Source organism: Geotrypetes seraphini, chromosome 6 (assembly GCF_902459505.1).
Source record: "Geotrypetes seraphini chromosome 6, aGeoSer1.1, whole genome shotgun sequence".
Classification (NCBI taxonomy): Eukaryota; Metazoa; Chordata; class Amphibia; order Gymnophiona; family Dermophiidae; genus Geotrypetes; species Geotrypetes seraphini.
In genome coordinates this window covers 61,333,466-61,352,563 of record NC_047089.1, presented here as the reverse complement: position 1 = coordinate 61,352,563, position 19,098 = coordinate 61,333,466, and the positions used below count along the sequence as shown (strand labels likewise).

The 19,098-nt window shown below is 44.0% G+C and overlaps 1 protein-coding gene across 1 annotated transcript in view; it reads right to left on the bottom strand.

The window, feature by feature from the left end:
- SPRYD7 (SPRY domain containing 7) overlaps nt 1–19,098 on the bottom strand; it is a 49,949-nt gene that overhangs the window by 30,212 nt on the left and 639 nt on the right. Inside the window, exon 2 of the mRNA XM_033950100.1 lies at nt 9,057–9,173. Coding sequence (XP_033805991.1) covers nt 9,057–9,173 — 117 coding nt within the window. The remainder of the gene's footprint in view (nt 1–9,056; nt 9,174–19,098) is intronic.

The following is a 19,098-nucleotide window of genomic DNA, read 5'->3' as shown; positions in this document are numbered from 1 at the left end:
TGGGTGGTGAATTCTGTTGGTAGTTGTAATAATTGGAATTGGGGAGATGTTGTTAACTGCTGCTTTCCAGTTGGTTAGGAGCAGGATGATCAGTAGGATAGTTTGTGTTTGTTTTTGTGTTGTTGGTTTCATTGTGCATGAAAGGAGTAAGAGTTGTTGAGCGTGCGGTTGTAGGTGGTCCTATGGGTTGGAGAGGTGGGGATTTGGGGGTTTTTTTTTAGGAAAAGAGAAGGAGCTTCGCAAGGGCAGTTGGGCATGGAGTTGGCCTCCCACACCCGTCCAACTGCTTCCCTTGCGTCTGCTGAGGTCTGGTTGGGTTGAGGCAGCTCCCGAGTCAAACGGAACTGCCCTGAAGAGGAGAAAACTTTAGATGAAAAGAAGCGCCGCAAGGGCTGTTGGGGGTGGAGTTGGCCTCCCACACCCGACCAACTCCTTCCCTTGCGGTTGCCGAGGTCTGGTCAGGTGCAGCTCCCGAGTCAAACGGAGCTGCCCTGAAGAGGAGAAAACTATATTCCAATTGGATCTTGTTTGAGTGCATTTTCAAGTCCTTCAGAGTTTCACATCCATGCAAGCCATACACCACCCTGCATCTCTCATTCATCTGCTTAAAATGGCTTCTGAAGCCACCTCAGCTCCTTAAGGTTTTCAGGAAGGTTTAGTCATCTTCAGATATCTGCAAGTTATAGAGACAGCTATAGCATATAGTTAAATGCCAGCCCCCCCCCCCCCAAACCCAGTCTGCACAAATTATAAAATGTCTAGGATCTGAACCTTTCACAGGTAATGTGCTTCTCTCTGCACCAGGCATCAAAATATCTGCCAGATCCTGATATGTGTCGAGGAGATAGACCACCTAACTTTCAACATGGTCTCAATCACTGGGGATGAGAACTCCTATTTTAAGAACCAGGAAGTAAGCATGTATGGAGATTGGTCTTCTATCTCTATCTGTCCCTGTCACAGTAGCCCCTTGACCCACAAGAGCCAAAACAATTCTGCTACTGCTAGTCACTACAGTCTCTATACCATGGACACATCTGCTAATCCAAAACCACTAGGTTTACACATCCTTTGTGTGTGGCGATAAACTACATTACCTTATTTATAAAGGATCAGAGAAGATAAATGTAACAGCAACTCATTACAAGGCAATGGGACTCTCAGGACATCTAACTCTCAAGTTTAAGTTTCAAGTTTAATTAAATTTTAATATATTGACCATCGACGTGCACCTGGCCGGTTTACAAAGCTAAAAAAGGTTAAAAAATTTTTTGTAGGGGGGTAGAAGGGTAAAATGTGAACATTAAATAGACAAATTATAAATACAAACATGAATAGGAGGGTAAAAGGGGGGGGGGAGTTAATAATTACATCATTAAAAACAAATTAATTAAAATATAAAATAAAAAAAAAGAAAAATAAAAAATTAAATATAAAATATAAAATAAAAAAAAAAAACAAAAAACAAATTAATTAAAGGGAAGGGGGGAATGGGGATCGCTTCTTAAAAGCGGTTTGTGTAATATACTGCTATGCTGTTGGAAAGGAGATATTTAGACGCAGTGGTATGCGTCTTGGAATAAGAACATTTTTAGTTTAGTCTTGAATTTGTCGAGGGTGGCATGGCGTTGCATAAAATTGGAGCTACAACAGAAAAATTAGTATTTCTAGTGTAGTAGAATTCTTTGATGGAAGGTATAATTATTTATATACTGCCATACACCTGGTAGTTCAATGCGATTAACAGAATTATCTAAAGGGTGAACATAACCAGCCCATGGTACAAGAACAGTGATTTAAATGATGCTGGGCAGAGTTGGAGAAATATATGGTTATATAGATCAATGTTCTTTCAAGAAATTATTGTATAAATGGGCTTGTAGGTTACGCCTGAAGTGGATGTATGAGGAGAGTGAGACCCATAGATGGGCTGATCAGAACTTCTTGACTATTTATGCTATGTTTTCCCCTGGAACCTTTCATGTTCCATCTGCTGTAGGAACCAAGTCCTTTTTCATTCTGAGTTTTCGTCATCAAACTCCAAAAAGGACTATGAAGAAAAGATAGCGCAAGAAAATAAAAACTTTAAGCCCTTTTTTAGATATATAAAAGGGAAGAAACCAGCAAGAGAAACTGTGGGCCCTCTCAACGACCAAGGAATGATAGGGTCAATCAAAGAAGACAAACAGGTTGCTGATAGGTTAAATTCATTCTTTGCCTCTGTCTTCACAAACGAGGACACTACAACAATGCCAGACACTGGGAGGGTATTCACCGGAGGCATGGAGGAGAGCCTAACATCAATAAATGTGGAGTTGGACCAGATTTACTTTCAGATTGACAAACTAAAAAGTGATAAATCCCCTGGACCAGACGGGATTCACCCGAGAGTATTAAAGGAACTTAAGATAGAAATTGGGGAACTACTACAATCCTTAGCTAACCTGTCAATTAGAACCGGGCAAGTACCAGACGACTGGAGGATAGCAAATGTCATCCCAATTTTCAAAAAAGGATCAAGAGGTGAACCAGGAAACTACAGACCGGTGAGTCTTACATCGGTTCCTGAGAAGATAATCGAAACACTAATTAAAGACCGCATTGTACAACACTTGGATAAACACAACCTAATGAGAGATAGTCAACACGGCTTCAGGAAAGGGAGGTCATGTTTGACAAATTTACTTCAATTCTTTGAGAAGGTTAACAAGCAAATAGATAGTGGAGATCCAGTGGACATAATTTACTTGGATTCCAAAAAGCGTTTGACAAGGTTCCACACGCAAGGCTTATGAGTAAACTATTAAGTCATGGAATAGGAGGAGAAGTGCACGGATGGATCGGAAATTGGTTAGAGAACAGAACGCAGAGGGTAACCATAAATGGGAAATTCTCGGAATGGGAAAAGGTGACCAGCGGCGTGCCCCAAGGCTCGGTTCTTGGTCCCATTTTGTTCAATATTTTTATAAATGACCTGGAAGAGGAAACAACTTGTAATATAATCAAGTTTGCGGATGATACAAAACTATGTCGGGCGGTTGGCTCTCAAAGGGACTATGAGGATCTACAGAAAGATCTAAATCAGCTGGAAACGTGGGCGATAAAGTGGCAGATGAGTTTTAACAGACAAATGCAAGGTGATGCATCTGGGAAAGAAAAACAAAGAACATGAATACAAGATGTCGGGGGTGACATTAGCCAAATGCAAACAAGAAAGGGATTTGGGGGTGCTGATAGACAGAACCCTAAAACCATCGGCTCAATGTGCAGCGGCGGCGAAGAAAGCAAATACAGTGTTCTCCCCAGAAATTTTTTCCAGCCGGGTGGCATGAAAAAGTAGCCGGGTGGGGTGGGGCGGGAAAATTTGGTAGTGGAGAAAATTAAATGTATACTATTTTTATTAGTTAATTATTATTATTTTCCAATGCTCGATATGACTTCCTTTTTTAAGGTTTGACACTTGTGCCAGAATATTTTTACTAAATCTAAGAAGTATCCAATTCTAGAAGTGAATAATTAGATATTCACCCTTTTTCAAATAGTATAGAGGTTTAAAAAAGGGAAATGCGTTAATGAAGTCATTAGGTTCAATCTAACCATTTATTTCTGCATGAATTTAAACAACTAAAAAAAAAAAGATAAATATAGCTCATCCAGTCATACAAGAAATGGCTGTACAACACCTCTAATAATGTTTTGATCACTAGGTTCCTTCCTGAGGTCTCACTGAGGATATGAAATAGATGCTATCCCCACTTCCAGACCTCTTCCACATAATTTATGGAGAGGTGTTACTGAGCCTTGAAGGGCACCTGTGTGATTGATCTTTATCTGCTTCTTTTTTATTTTTCTATAGTGCAAAGTAAGAGCTAGGGCAAAACAGTATAGGTAAAGATGCAGGTAATAATTAGCAATGTATTAAAAATATTTTATTTTTATTTGCTTATAATGTCATTTGAAAGCTGCTTGATGATAATACAACTTTAATTTAATTCTTTATAATGTGTGTGTCTGTGTGTTGGGGAGGGACAACACCTATGTCAACAGTAAAGTTAGAATAGGGTCATTAAATCCAGTGGTGTAACTAGTATATATGACAGCCAGTGCTAATCATTTTTTTAACAACCCCCTCCTCTATATAAAAAAAAGATATTTTTAGTAATAATCCAGGAGTCACACAATAAGGGTGCATCTAGGAAAAGGCAGCATCTTAAACACTGCAGTGAGCACTAGAACACCAACACACGCATTGGAAAACTAAACAAACCAGATCCTACACAGTCAATTGATCCTGTAGTCGATGCTAACAGAAAGCCATGTCCTTTTCATACACACAGAACACAGATACACCCTCGCCCAATATGGAATAATCACAAACTAAAAATAGAAATATGTAGAAACCAGATTCTTCATATAATGCAACACCACAGAAACAGTGACACATGTCCCCTAATACTGTGCAAAATATAAAGACAGTAGATGTAAATTTGAAAAAAAACTTCTACATAAGTCACCACTTTACAAATTAACAAATAGAAATAAAACAAATAATGAGAAATATGAAAATACCATTTTATTGGACTAATCCATTTTTCAATTAGCTTTCAGAGGCCAAATCTTTCTTCAAGACAGTATAGTATACAGCTGTTATGGTATCCTGTCCTGATCTGAGGAAAGGGGTTTAGTCCCCCCAAAAATTGCCTTATTTCCATTTCCTATTGATAAATTTTAATCAATACAGTTACAATAGTACTTGATTCTACGTAAAGCAAAAAAAATATTTTTTTTCTACCTTTTGTCGTTTCTGCTTTAGTCATCTTCTCTTTACTCTCTTCTTTCTATTCAGCATTTGTCCTCGCTCCCTTCCATGCAACATCTGTCCTTTCTCTTTGCCCCTTCAGCCTCTACCTTCTCTCTACCCCTTCGATTTACTGTCCACCCTATCTCTGCCCCTTGCATCCACTGTCCACCCTTTCTGCCTTTCCCTCCAGTGTCTGCCCTCTCTCTGTTCCATATGGTATCTTCCCTCTTTCTATGTCTCTTCAGTAAACTCTATATCCTGTGCCCTTTCTCTCCTTTGTACATGATTTATTTCAGCTTCAACCCCCCTCCATTTTTTGTCTCCACCCCTCCCCTATGCTCTGGCATCTCTCTCTTCTCCTTTCCTTCCCACTCCACCCCATGGTCTGACATCTCTATCTCCTTCCCTTCTCTCCAGTATCTGCCTCTCTCTTTCTCTCCATCTTTCTTCTGTGAGGAGATCATGTTGATCTTGAACACTGAATAATTCTTCCATATTCCCCATATCACTGTACTGTAGTCTAGTCCAGCAGACTGCTTTGGCACTATTACATGGGTAATAGTAAATTCATTATGCATCAGCTTTCCACACAGAATGCCACAAGTCTCTATTTCTTGTGCTGTGTTTACATCTGCCAGCAGCAGAAACTTGTGAGACAGATCCCTTGGCAATACTACACTTCGGAGCCCTTTGACCATCTGGTTCTGTATGGCTGCAGGCTTTAAAGCTCTGTTTACTGGAGGAGACTGTCCAGCATACATAGTTGCATCACTCTTAAGGATCTGATCAGAGATTACATTAGGCAAGGTGGTATTTTTAGGTATGGAAAAACAGGACATGTTCTCCTCAATCTGCTCAGATGCCCTTTAATGTTCGTCTGATCTCGGGCTAAATCTTGCCTCCTGAGCTAATCTTCAAAGGAGGGCGGAGTGAGAGCCATATCGGCAGTGAGATCCGTTTTGGGCCGCATGTTGTGCAGGGCTGGACTGGCAAGTTGTAAGCTTCTTTCCATCGCTGACCTATCTTCCATAAGTCAGCAACGGAAGGAAGCTTACAACTCGCTGCTCTTGCTTGCTTCGGGCCTTCCTCGTTGCCGGGTCCTGCCTTTACGGAAACAGAAAGTAGGCAGGACCCGGCAACGAGGAAAGCCCAAAGCAAGCAAGAGCAAGTTGTAAGCTAACCTGTCTCCTATAGCGAACCCATGCTCCGGGGCGTGTGCATGCCGACTTCCCTTCTCTTCCCCCCTCGGGACGTGACTTCCGGTTTCGGAGGGAAGCGGCGTGCACTTTAGAGCCCCGGAGCATGGATTCAAGTCGCTTGCTGGCGTTAAAAACTAAAAAAAAAAAAAAGTCAGGCTCCTGCGATTCAGCCCGGTAAATCTCCAAGCCGGTGAGAAGTTTGTTTGTTTTTTTTTTTTTAATGTTGAGCAGAAGGCGGCAGCAGCAGCAGGATTGCGATCAAGATTACAGCCGGGCGCTCATCTAAATTAGCTGGACGGAGCGCCCGGCTGAAAGGCCCTGGGGAGAACACTGCAAATAGGATGTTAGGTATGATTAAGAAGGGGATCACGAGTAGGTCGGAAGATGTTATAATGCCACTTTACAGAACAATGGTCAGACCACACTTAGAATACTGTGTCCAACACTGGTCTCCATACCTTAAGAAGGATAAAATTCTGTTGGAGAGGGTACAGAGGCGATCCACGAAACTAGTCAAAGGCATGGAGAATTTAAGCTACATGGAACGCCTCGGAAAACTGGGACTCTTCACCCTCGAAAAGAGAAGACTGCGTGGGGATCTAATAGAGACTTTTAAAATATTAAAAGAATTTGATCAAATTGACCAGGAAGCAGCATTACTGACATTTTCTGATGTGACGCGGACAAGAGGCCATAGCCTAAAACTGAATGGCAGCAGGTTCAGGACAAATGTCAGGAAGTTCTGTTTCACACAAAGAGTGGTGGGCGCTTGGAATGCTCTCCCGGAGGTGGTGGCAGAAAATACTGTGCTGGGTTTCTAACGCATGTTAGATGCACACCTTCTTGCAGATCATATTGAGGGATATGGGAAAACCGGATCTCCAAAAAGGAGCACTTAAATGGGCCTCCGCGTGTGCGGATCGCCGGACTAGATGGACCTTGGTCTGATCCGGTGAAGGCGTTTCTTATGTTCTTTCTCTCCACCACATACTCACACAAAATGTGGAGTATGTTCAAGGCTTGTTGTCTAACTTCCACTCTCCATCCATTAGCCAATAATCGCTTAAGGAGTCTGCCTACAGATTGGCACTGCCCACAATATAGCATGCTGACAGCACCACAAAACGAGCAAGAAATGCCAAAGGGACACAAAGATACTTCCATGCCTGGGCTGAGTAACACAGAAACATGATGTCAGATAAAGGCCAAATGGACCATCCAGTCTGCCTATCCGCAGTAACCATTATCTCTTCCTCTCTCTAAAAGATCCCATTTGACTATCCCAGGTTTCTTGAAATCAGACACAGTCTGTATCCACCACCTCTATTGGGAGACTATTCCACGCATCTACCACCCTTTCTGTAAAGAAGTTTTTCCTTAGATTATCCCTGAGCCTATCACCTCTTAACTTCATCTTATGCCCCTCTCATTCCAGAATTTCCTTTGACTTTCTTTGTGTTCTTCACACCATCCTAGGTGTCTACTCTATTGCAGATTTTGGTATCATTCGCAAAGAGGCAAATCTTACCCGACAGTCCTACAACAATATCATTTATAAAAATGTTAAAAAGAATAGGCCCAAGAAAAGAACCTTGAGGCACACCACTGGTAACATCCCTTTCCTCAGAGTGATCTCCTTTGATCACTACCCTCTGTTGCCTTCCACTCAACCAGTTCCTGACCCAGTCTGTCATTTTGGGACCCATCCCGAGGGCACTCAGTTTATTTATTAGATGTCTGTGTGGAACACTGTCAAAGACTTTGCTAAAATCTAAATACACATCTAGCACATTCCCTCTATCCAATTCTCTGGTTACCCAGACAAAGAAATGGATCAGATTTGTCTGACAAGATCTACCTCTAGTGAATCCATGTTGCTTCCAGTCCTGTAATCCACAGGATTCCAGAAACTTTACCATTCTCTGTTTTAAAAGTGTTTCCATTAATTTGTTTACCACAGAAGTCAGACTTACTGGCCTGTAATTTCCTATTTCTTCCTTACTTCCACATTAATAGCACTTTTAGTGCTTTACAGGGTGGTACTGATCCGAATTTTTGGCTTGACTATATATTCAGATTTTCTATTAATTCGCATATTAGGATTTCAAGCGTTTCTTGTTTTCTGCAGAGTGCCATTAGATCCCTGAGGAAGATGTTTACTTGCTGAAACACTGGCCATATTGACTCTCTTTATGTCTGTGGTTCTGCATATTCCCCTATAAAAAAAGCTGTTTGAGTCAGCTCAGGTGTGGAAGCATTTTTCTGTCCCTTTTTTTCCACTGGATGCTAACAGCACCTCCAGATTTATGTCTCCTACATCATGATGGAATTTTGCTTCTTATGTGGCAGTTCCTAGTGTCTCTTCTTTAGTTGGTGTATGCTATGGCTGTATTGTATTGTGGTTCCACACTGCTTTGGCTTTCAGGTGGTTTTGGAATCTCAGAGGAGGGCCAACCTGACAACTCTGATCTCTATATACTTAAATTGCCTGGGTGGTTCAGGCATCTTGAGTTCTTTTTCTAAAACCTTTATCTTAGGTACTATAATCCTGAAAGGTGCTGCCTCATGAGACTGTCATTGGAAGTCTCAGCAGCTATGTTTGTCACTGAAAGAGCATGGGCAGGAGCGCATAAAAGTCACTTCTGCCCTAGCATGCTGCTAGACCACCAGGGAAACAAGGTAAGCCTTCCTCTGGGTAAGGGAGGGGGATTGATGGTGTCTGTCAGGGAGGGAGGGGGAATGCTCTCATCTCTTCTAGGGGGTGTGCTGATGGTGGGGGAAAGTCTCCCGGGTTTTTTTTGGGGGGGTGGCTGAGCTGATGGCAGCAGTGGTAGAAGCAGAGAAGGAACACTAGTGGGAGGGAAGGTGATAGCAATGATGCTTCGGAAGGAACTCGAATATAAAGTGAGACCCCTGAAGCAATCTGGATATTTGGACACCTGGATAATCAGCGTTCTATTGTAGTCTTTGTGCAAGTGAAACACATTATCTTGAACATACCACTAAAAGATACAATATATAACGAACTACAGACTGCATAAATTTTTTGGACTCACCTGTGGACTGGATTTTGAATTCAAAATAGCTCTTGTTCTGATGTAGAGGTGCGTTTGCTAAGCAAGCCCCTGTACCACATATTCTTCTCCCATTTTTCACAATGACAACATCAGTACCTGCATATTAATAAAACATCAGGTTGGAAATGATGACTGTATATAAATAATAGCATCAATATATTTTCATTGGGATTAACTGCCTTCTTGAAGAGATACTGTATGAAGTAATATTGTCAATACCACTTCTTGACAAAATAAGAAACAAACTAGAATAGTTGGGATATGGTGATCAAAGCCCTCAGGTAAGTGAATCACTAAATAACTCTAAATTGGAAAAGGGGGGCAATGTCTGGAAAGCAGTATATACTAATGCTCAAAGTATGGGAAACAAGGTTCTGGATCTTGAGGCTGTCATGGAAGAGGTTGAGTTGAATTTAGTGGTAATCAAAGATGTGGTTCAGAGAGAACCAGGGCTGGGATACAGTTACGAGGCTATAATCTGTTCGGGAAAGATGGGGTGGGAAGAAAAAGAGGGAGAGTGGCATTATATGTTAAAGATCATATTAAAGCCACCCAATTGCAGGGTCTGCAGGGTATACGTATTGCGGGGTCTTCTAGAAGTAGGAAGATCCTGAATTCTCTACAAGGAGAACTTATCCAGCAGTTGGTAATGAAACTAAACTTAATGCTTACAAATGGGGAAAGTGTTTCTGATTTGTTTATTTATTTATGTTATAGTGGGTCATCATGTGGCATCCAGTGATCACCGCATGGTGTGGTTCATGTTTTAATGGTTTTTATTGAAATTCAAAGGTACAAAACTCATCACAATACAAACCAGAAAACTCAGAATACAATAGAAGCATAGAAACATGACGGCAGATAAAGACCAAATGGCCCATCTAGTCTGTCCATATGCAGTAACCATTATCTCTTTCTCTCTCCGAGAGATTCCATATGCCTATCCCAAGCCCTCTTGAATTCAGATACATTCTCTGTTTCCACCACCTCTTCCGGGAGACTGTTCCATGCATCTACCACCCTTTCTATAAAAAAGTATTTCCTCAGATTACTCCGGAGCCTATCACCTCTTAACTTCATCCTATGCCCTCTCATTGCAGTTTCCTTTCAAATGAAAGAGACTCGACTCATGCACATTTATATTATGTAGGTATTTAAACGTCTCTATCATAGCTCCCCTCTCCCGCCTTTCCTCCAAAGTATACAGATTGAGATCTTTAAGTCTGTCCCCATACGCCTTATCATGAAGACCACATTTTAGTAGCCTTCCTCTGGACCGACCGTCCTTTTTTATCTTTTTGAAGGTGCGGCCTCCAGAATTGTACACAATATTCTAAATGAGGTCTCACCAGTCTTATACAGAGGCATCAATACCTCCTTTTTCCTACTGTGCCTTGATTATGGTGTGCAGTTCTAGTCACCATCTCAAAGAAGATATAGCATAATTAGAAAAGGTACCATGAAGAGCAACCAAAATGATAAAGGGGGTGAAACAACTTCCTTTAAGGAAAGCTGAAAGATTAGATGTTTTTAGCTTACAGAAGAGATGGCCAAGGAAAGATAGGATTAGAAATCTATAAAATCAAGACCAATTGAAAGTACAAAAAGCTAACAAATTTACTCTTTCAAAACGTTACTTGGTAATAATACATTTAACACACATTACAGAAAATATATTTTCATTCAATATACTTAAGATCTACAATTCATTTCCGTTGAATGTAATAAAACCAGCTAGTGCAGCTGGATTATAAAAACACAAAACAGCTTGGATAAATTCCATAAAGAAAAATCCACTACTTCTCCCCCCTCCCCCCTAGGAATAACCAGCATAGAATCTACAGTATTTTTACCCTCCTGCTCAGTACATGTAATTTAGACTGGCCACTATTAAAAACAGGATCTTTGGCTCGAGGATCTTTTAGTCTCAGCCAGTATTACAATTCTTATGTTCTTATTTGCATCAGACTTTTTTTTGTAAACTTCTTCTAGTTCTCCACACTCAGCATTATTAATTTGGTTTTACACTGCCTCATCAGAAACCCTCAGATGTAAAACCTGGGAATAGAACACTAAAACTGAGCAGGGTTGTTATAAGAAGAGTTATGGCCTCTTTTACAAAGCCATGCAGCAATAGCTACAAAGCCACGCAGCAATAGCCCCAAAGCCCTTTAAATCTCTAAGGGCTTTGGGGACACTAGTGCGGCTTTGTAAAAGAGGCCATTAGAGTCACCTTCCAGGAAAAGGATCTAGGTGTCATGTTGAAGCCCTTAGCTCAGTGTGCGGTGGCAGCAGCTACGAAAGCAAACTGAATGTTAGGAATTATCTAATCTTTAGATTTATATACTAGATCATCCATAGAGATATCAATGAAGTTAACAAAGAAATAATCTGGCCTGGAATATCAAAAAAACTATAACATGGACATGGATCCAGGGAGCAATTGCTCCGACTTAGTCTATTGCATTAGTCTATTGCATAAGGTCCTAATTTGGTTTTCTATTGTATATGCAAATTCTTTCCAATATCTGTCCACCAGGATGGCATTTGTTATTTCCAAATCAAGAAAGGAATAGAAAACAAAGATGAAAATGTTATCATGTCTTTGTATCACTCTATGATGCGGCTGCATCTCGGACACTGTGTGCTGTTCTGGTTGCCACATCTCAAAAAAGATATTGCAGAATTAAAAAAAGGTACCGAAAAAAGCAACTTCCCTATGAGGAAAAGCTAAAGCGGCTAGGGCTTTTCAGCCTGGAGACAGCTCAGGGTAGATATGATAGAGGTCTACAAAATACTGAGTGGTGTGGAAAGCACAGTTACTTACCGTAACAGTTGTTATCCAGGGACAGCAGGCAGATATTCCCACACATGGGTGACGTCACCAACGGAGCCCGCAGCGGACAGCCTCGAAAGCAACTTGCTTGAAGATCTCGAGCTTTCGAGTGCTGCATCGCGCATGCGCGCGTGCCTTCCCGCCCGAACTAGGGGGTGCATCTCCTGTGAGGATCCTCAGTTCAGATACCAAGCCAAGAAGCCAACCAGGGGAGGTGGGCGGGTTGTGGGAATATCTGCCTGCTGTCCCTGGATAACAACTGTTACGGTAAGTAACTGTGCTTTATCCCAGGACAAGCAGGCAGCATATTCCCACACATGGGTGACCTCCAAGCTAAATAAAAAGGGAGGAGGGAAGTTGGCAAATTACGAAAAAAGATTTTGCAAAACAGATTGGCCAAAATGGCCATCCCTCCTGGATAAAGTATCCAGACAGTAATGAGAGGTGAAAGTATGAACCGAGGACCAAGTGGCAGCCTTGCAAGTTTCCTCAATAGGTGTTGATCTGAGGAAAGCGACAGATGCCGCCATAGCTCTAACTTTGTGGCCCGTCACTCAACCCTGCAGAGGAAGACCAGCCTGAGCATAGCAGAAAGAAATACTACCCTAACACCACCACCAGCAACACCTCGAATCCGGACAGTATTATATCTTTTCGTCTAAACAACAGAATCCGGACAATATTATCTCTATTCGTCTAAACAACCTATCACTATCTACTATCTGCTTCCAATTTATCCTGGAAAAGTCCAGAATAACAATTGTAACTTAACGCATTCTTGATTACATGTACTGCAATGCTACTGGAAATGTCCAGTCTTCTAACTTGTAATCCGCTTAGAACCGCAAGGCACAAGCGGAATAGAAATCACTAATGTAATGTAATGTAAATACAAGCAGCCATCCAGTTGGAGATGGTACGCTTAGAGACAGGGCGTCCCAACCTATTTGGATCAAAAGAGATGAAAAGTTGAGGAGATGATCTGTGCGGTTGAGTACGTTGAAGGTAAAACGCCAACGCACGTTTACAGTCCAAAGTATGCAGAGACGCCTCACCGGGATGAGAATGCGGCTTAGGAAAAAATACCGGTAGAACAATAGATTGATTGATATGAAAATCTGATACTACTTTAGGTAAGAATTTTGGATGTGTACGGAGAACCACCTTATCATGGTGAAAAACTGTGAAAGGTGGGTCCGAGACTAACGCTTGCAACTCACTGACTCGACGGGCAGAAGTGAGGGCAATCAAGAATACAGCTTTCCAAGTGAAATATTTAAAATGAGCTGAATCAATAGGCTCAAATGGAGGTTTCATCAGTTGAGCTAGAACAACATTAAGATCCCATACAACAGGAGGTGGTTTGATAGGGGGATGAAGGTTAAAAAGGCCCTTCATAAAACGAGAGACCAGAGGATGTGCCGAGAGCGGTTTCCCATCCAAAGGTTGATGAAAAGCAGCAATCGCACTAAGATGAACTCTAATAGATGTGGATTGAAGCCCTGACTGAGATAAATGAAGCAAATAATCCAGAACTGAAGCCAAAGAAGAAGAGTTCGGCTGAAGACGACGACCGGAACACCAAGTCGAAAATCTAGTCCACTTCTGGCCATAACATTGACGAGTGGACGGCTTCCTGGAAGCCAGAAAAACATCTTGAACAGACTGAGAGAACTGAGAAGGATCTGTTATGTAGAAAGGAACCATGCCGTCAAGTGAAGAGACTGCAGGTTGGGATGAAGTAAAGACCCCTGACTCTGAGTGAGCAGAGAAGGAAAAACTGGTAGAAGAAGCGGTTCCCTGATGCTGAGTTGAAGAAGAAGAGAGAACCAAGGTTGTTGGGGCCACCGAGGCGCTATGAGAATCATCGTGGCCTGGTCCGACTTTAGTTTGACAAGAGTTTTGAGAATTAGAGGAAATGGAGGGAAGGCATAAAGAAACTGACCCCTCCAGTCCAGAAGAAAAGCATCCGCCTCGAGACGAAGAGGCGAGAAAATGCGGGAGCAAAACAGAGGCAGTTTGAAGTTGTCGGGTGACGCAAAGAGATCCACCCGAGGAGTTCCCCAACGAAGAAATACTTGACGAAGTGTGGGGGAGTTGAGCGTCCATTCGTGAGATTGAAGCAGACGACTCAGTTTGTCTGCAAAGCAATTCTGTTGACCTTGAATATAGACAGCGCGAAGAAGAATGTTGTGAGAAATCGCCCAACGCCACAACCTCAGAGCTTCCTGACAAAGGGAAAGAGATCCCGTTCCGCCTTGTTTGTTGACATAATACATGGCTACTTGATTGTCCGTCCGAACCAGGACTACTTGGTCGTGAAGGAGGTGCAGAAAAGCCTTGAGAGCAAGAAAAATCGCTCTGAGTTCCAACAGATTGATGTGACATCGACGATCTACGGTCGTCCACAACCCTTGAGTACGGAGACCATCTACATGGGCTCCCCAGGCGTATTCGGACAAATCTGTTGTGAGCACTTTCTGATGAGGAAGATGGAGAAACTGCAAACCTCTGGAAAGATTGGAAGAGAGCATCCACCAGCGGAGAGACTTCTTCAATAAAGGAGTCACCGCTATACGTCGAGAAGGCGGATCTAGTGCCTGTTGCCACTGAGACGCCAGGGTCCACTGAGGGATGCGAAGGTGGAGTCTTGCAAAGGGAGTCACATGAACCGTAGATGCCATGTGTCTGAGGAGGACCATCATTTGGCGAGCTGTGAGAGTCGACAGGGAAGCCACGCGATGACAAAGGCAAAAGAGATTTTCTTGACGATTGAGGGGGAGAAAAGCTCTCATGTGAATAGAATCCAACACGGCGCCAATAAATTTGATGGATTGAGTTGGAACCAACTGAGATTTTGGAAAATTGATATGGAACCCCAGACTTTGAAGAAAAGAAATAGTCTGAAGGGTCGCTTGAATAACCCCTGGAAGAGAAGGGGCTTTGATAAACCAATCGTCAAGGTAAGGAAAAACCTGAAGTCCCCGAGCACAGAGGGCTGCAGCCACCACGACCAGACACTTGGTGAAGACCCTGGGAGAGGTCGCCAAGCCAAACGGAAGAACCCTGTACTGAAGATGAAGGTTCCCCACCTTGAACCTGAGATATTTGCGAAAATTTGGATGAACAGGAATGTGAGTATAGGCCTCTTTGAGGTCCAGTGAGCACATCCAATCCCCCTAATCCATGAGAGAATACAAGACTGGAAGAGAGAGCATGCGAAATTTTTCTTTGACTAGAAATTTGTTGAGAGCTCTGAGATCCAGAATGGGTCGCAAATCCCCCGTCTTCTTTGGAACCAGGAAGTATCTGGAGTAAAACCCCAGATTGTGTTCGGAAGGAGGAATCTCCTCCACCGCTCAAAGGTGAAGAAGCGCCTGAGCCTCCTGAAGAAGAAGGGGGAGTTGCGAGAAACTGGAAAGACACTCTCCTGGAGGGTGATCTGGAGGCACCTGAAGCAGGCGCAGAGAGTATCCCTCGCGGATGACTGTGAGGACCCAGAGGTCCGATGTAATGGTTTCCCAGGCAGATGTAAAAAGGGAAAGGTGGCCTCCGATGGGTAAGGAGGAGTTCGGATGCAAGGAGGTTGGAATGCTCACAACTGGACCGTCAAAAATACGGAGCGGGTTTGGATGGAGCAGGCGTTTGAGATTTCTGAGGACGTTGTTGCTGGGGCCGCCTAGGTGGAGGCCTAGAGAAAGCTGGCGTGGACTTCATAGGGTAGCGACGAGCTGGAGTCTTGTACGCTCTAGTCGCAGGAGGTTTCGGTTTAGGGCGAATAAGAGAGGCGAAGGAGCGTTCATGCTCAGAGAGCCGTTTAGTAGCCGCCTCAATCGAGTCATCAAAAAGCTCAGAACTTTGGCACGGCAGGTTCGCTAAACGATCCTGTAAGTTGGGATCCATGTCAACAATTCTGAGCCATGCGAGACGGCGCATGGCCACTGCAAACGCCGAGACCCGAGAAGAAAGTTCAAATGCATCATAAGATGCCTGCAACATGAAGAGACGCAATTGCGAGAGAGTGAAGAATTTGTTTATATTCTGCAAGGCGTTCTCTGGGCCAGTCTGGGCAAAAGGATGACAACTGCTTCAAAAAGTAATTAAAATAAGAAGTGAAGACATAGTTGTAATTAAGAATTCGGTTAGTCATCATCGAATTTTGATAAAGTCTTTGCCCAAACTTATCCATAGTGCGACCTTCGCGCCCTGGAGGAACTGTCGCAGACACCTTAGAAGGATGAGCCTTCTTCAGGGATGATTCCACCACTAAAGATTGATGAGAAAGTTGTGATTTCTCAAAACCTTTGCAAGGCACAGTGCGATAACGAGACTCCAATTTAGACAGGATCGCCGTCACAGAATAAGGAGTTTCCATATTCCGCAGGAAAGTCTGCTTCAGCACTGGTGTCATGGGCAGACGCAAAGTCTCCTTTGGAGGATGGGAAAGCTCCATACCTGCCAAGTATTCAGGTGTGTACTTGGAATCCGAATGCAAATCTATATTAAGGGCCTGGCCCATATCGAAAACAAACTTCGCAAAGGAAGAAGACTTCGATGTAGAGGCTTCCTGAGGCGAGGCAGAACGAGAATGAGGTGCCACTGAAAAAGATGGGGAAGCCTCGCGTGAATACTGAGAAACAGGCTCTGAACCGAGACGCAGAGTAATGGAGGACGCCGCACTACCAGTCAGAGGTGGAGTGGTGGAATGTTTCCGCTTAAGACTCCGAGACGGAGAAGTGCGCGGAGTGCGAGGCTTTGCAAGAGGAGACAGATCCTGAGGCAAAAGTCTCGAAGGTGGAGTCCTCGACCTGGAATGCCTCGATGAAACAGAGGAGGCAACAGTACTCTGGGAGCGAGGCACATGCTTCGAAGGTAGATCCAAAGGCCTCGAGCTCCTCGAGGAAGGAATCTTCGAAGACTTAGAGCGGTGCTTCGATCGAGGCAAAGACTTCTTAGAAGCTCGGTCAGGTGAAGAGTCCGAGGAAGAGACCCGAGACCGAGACCTGCGACGAGGAGACCGCCGACTAGGCAGAGACTGCTGCTCAGGCTGGACTTGTGAAGACAAGGTCGAGGTCGGGACCAACTGAGCCACAATTGAGGAAATTTGCGTCGTTAAAATTGACTTAAGCATGTCCTCAAACATGGGGACAGAGACCAAGGGACTCGGAGTCACCGGAGGCCTCGTGCGTTCCAATGAGAGCGACCTCGGAGGAGAGTATTCCCTCGATTTGGAAGCACGTTTGGAGGATGGTCTAGAAGACAGAGCCGAACCTGGAGCCCCAGGTTGCGAGGCACTAGACTCCATTGGCTTCTTAGGAATGGTACCTGAAAAGGAAGCAGGAGACTTACCCCCCAATCCAGGCTTCGAGGACACCGAGGAGGCCTTCGAGGCCGAGGACCCGGAGGTCTTCGAGGCCGAGGCCTGCAGAGGAGGCGAAGTCGAAATCTTCGTACTCGAGGCTTGTCCCGAAGTGGAGGGTTTCACAGATGCCTTGGCCAAGGTCACCACTTTTTCGGGCTCCATTCGAGGAAAAAGCTCGAAGAACCAGTCGCAGCGGCGCTTAAAGGCACGAGGTTGAAGAGTGAGGCAGCGAAGGCAGTCTTCTGGACGATGGGTCATCCCCAAACAGAGCATACACCGACTATGGGGGTCAGTTATGGAAATAGTCCTGCCACACTGATAACACCGTTTGAACCCGGTAACAGGCCGGGATATAGAAAGGACAAAGTCCGTGTCGAGAACGAGGAAGAGAGGCCTAGGCCTCAATCTCCCAACCCGACGCAAAAAAACAAAAACTTAAATTGTCTTTTTTTTTTTAACTTTTACAATAAGAAATAAAATAAAGAACACAGCGACCGAACAGAATAACAAACACTACTCAGCCGCGGTGAAGAGAAGGCACAATGCTACGGAAACTAAGTCGACAAGTCTTCTCAGCTCCGCGGAAAACGTTGAACTGTGGATCCTCACAGGAGATGCGCCCCCTAGTTCGGGCGGGAAGGCACACGCGCATGCGCGATGCAGCACTCGAAAGCTCGAGATCTTCAAGCAAGTTGTTTTCGAGGCTGTCTGCTGCGGGCTCCGTTGGTGACGTCACCCATGTGTGGGAATATGCTGCCTGCTTGTCCTGGGATAATGAGTAGATGTGAATTGCTCGTTTACTCTTTCCAAAAATACTACCGTGTGCCCCGAAAATAAGTCCTAGCATGAATTTTGGGGTAGGTCTTAATATAAGCCCTACCCCCAAAATTAGCCCTAGTCCCTGGTTTCACCAGCAGCAACGCTTCCCCTCCCCTTGCCTCTGCCCCCACCGCGCAGCCAAAACCCGCTGACTCCAATCTTTCTATCTCTCCCATCCAAACCTCACAGACCCCGAGACCTACTACTTCCCTCCACAGCGCAGCGTTGGCAGCACTCTAAACAGGCTGCTTTGTGGCCTTCTCCCGTCGGGGCATTCCCTATGTCTCATCACTGATGATATAATCAGCAACATGGTGCACAGAAGGCCCCGGCGGTAGAAGGCCGGGAAACTGCCTGTTTTGAATGTTGCCAATGCTGCTCTGTGGAGGGAGGTAGTAGGTCTCGCGGTCAGTGGGGTTTGGATGGGAGGGAGAGATGGAAGGATGGGATGTGCAGCGGGAGGGGGGGGGCTGCTCAAGGGTTCTGCTGCAGCTGCATGGAAGGGAGGGATAGAAGCTGGGCAAGGGTTCTGCTGCACAAGGGGATGGGAGGGATAGAGAGATGCTGCAGAGGGAAGACACAAGGGTCAGAGGGGAGGAAAGATGCTGCACATGTGGGGGAGAAAGAGGAAGAATTGGGGTGGAGGAGAGGAAGGGTGAGATGATCATTGTACATGAAAAAAATAAGATCTACCCCGAAAATAAGACCTAATGCGTTTTTTGGGCTGAAACTTAATATAAGATACTGTTTTATTTTCAGGGAAACACTGTAGGACTAGGAGGCATGCAATGAAACTACTAAATAGTAGTTTTAAAACAAACCAGAGAAAATAGTTCCTCATTCAATGGGTAATTAAACTCTGGAATTTGTTGCCAGAGAATGTAATGAAAGCAATTAGATTAGCAGGGTTTAAGAAAAGTTTGGATAATTTCATAAAAGAGAAGTCCATAGGCCATTATTAAGATGAACTTGGGAAAATTATTTGCTTATTCCTAGGATAAGCA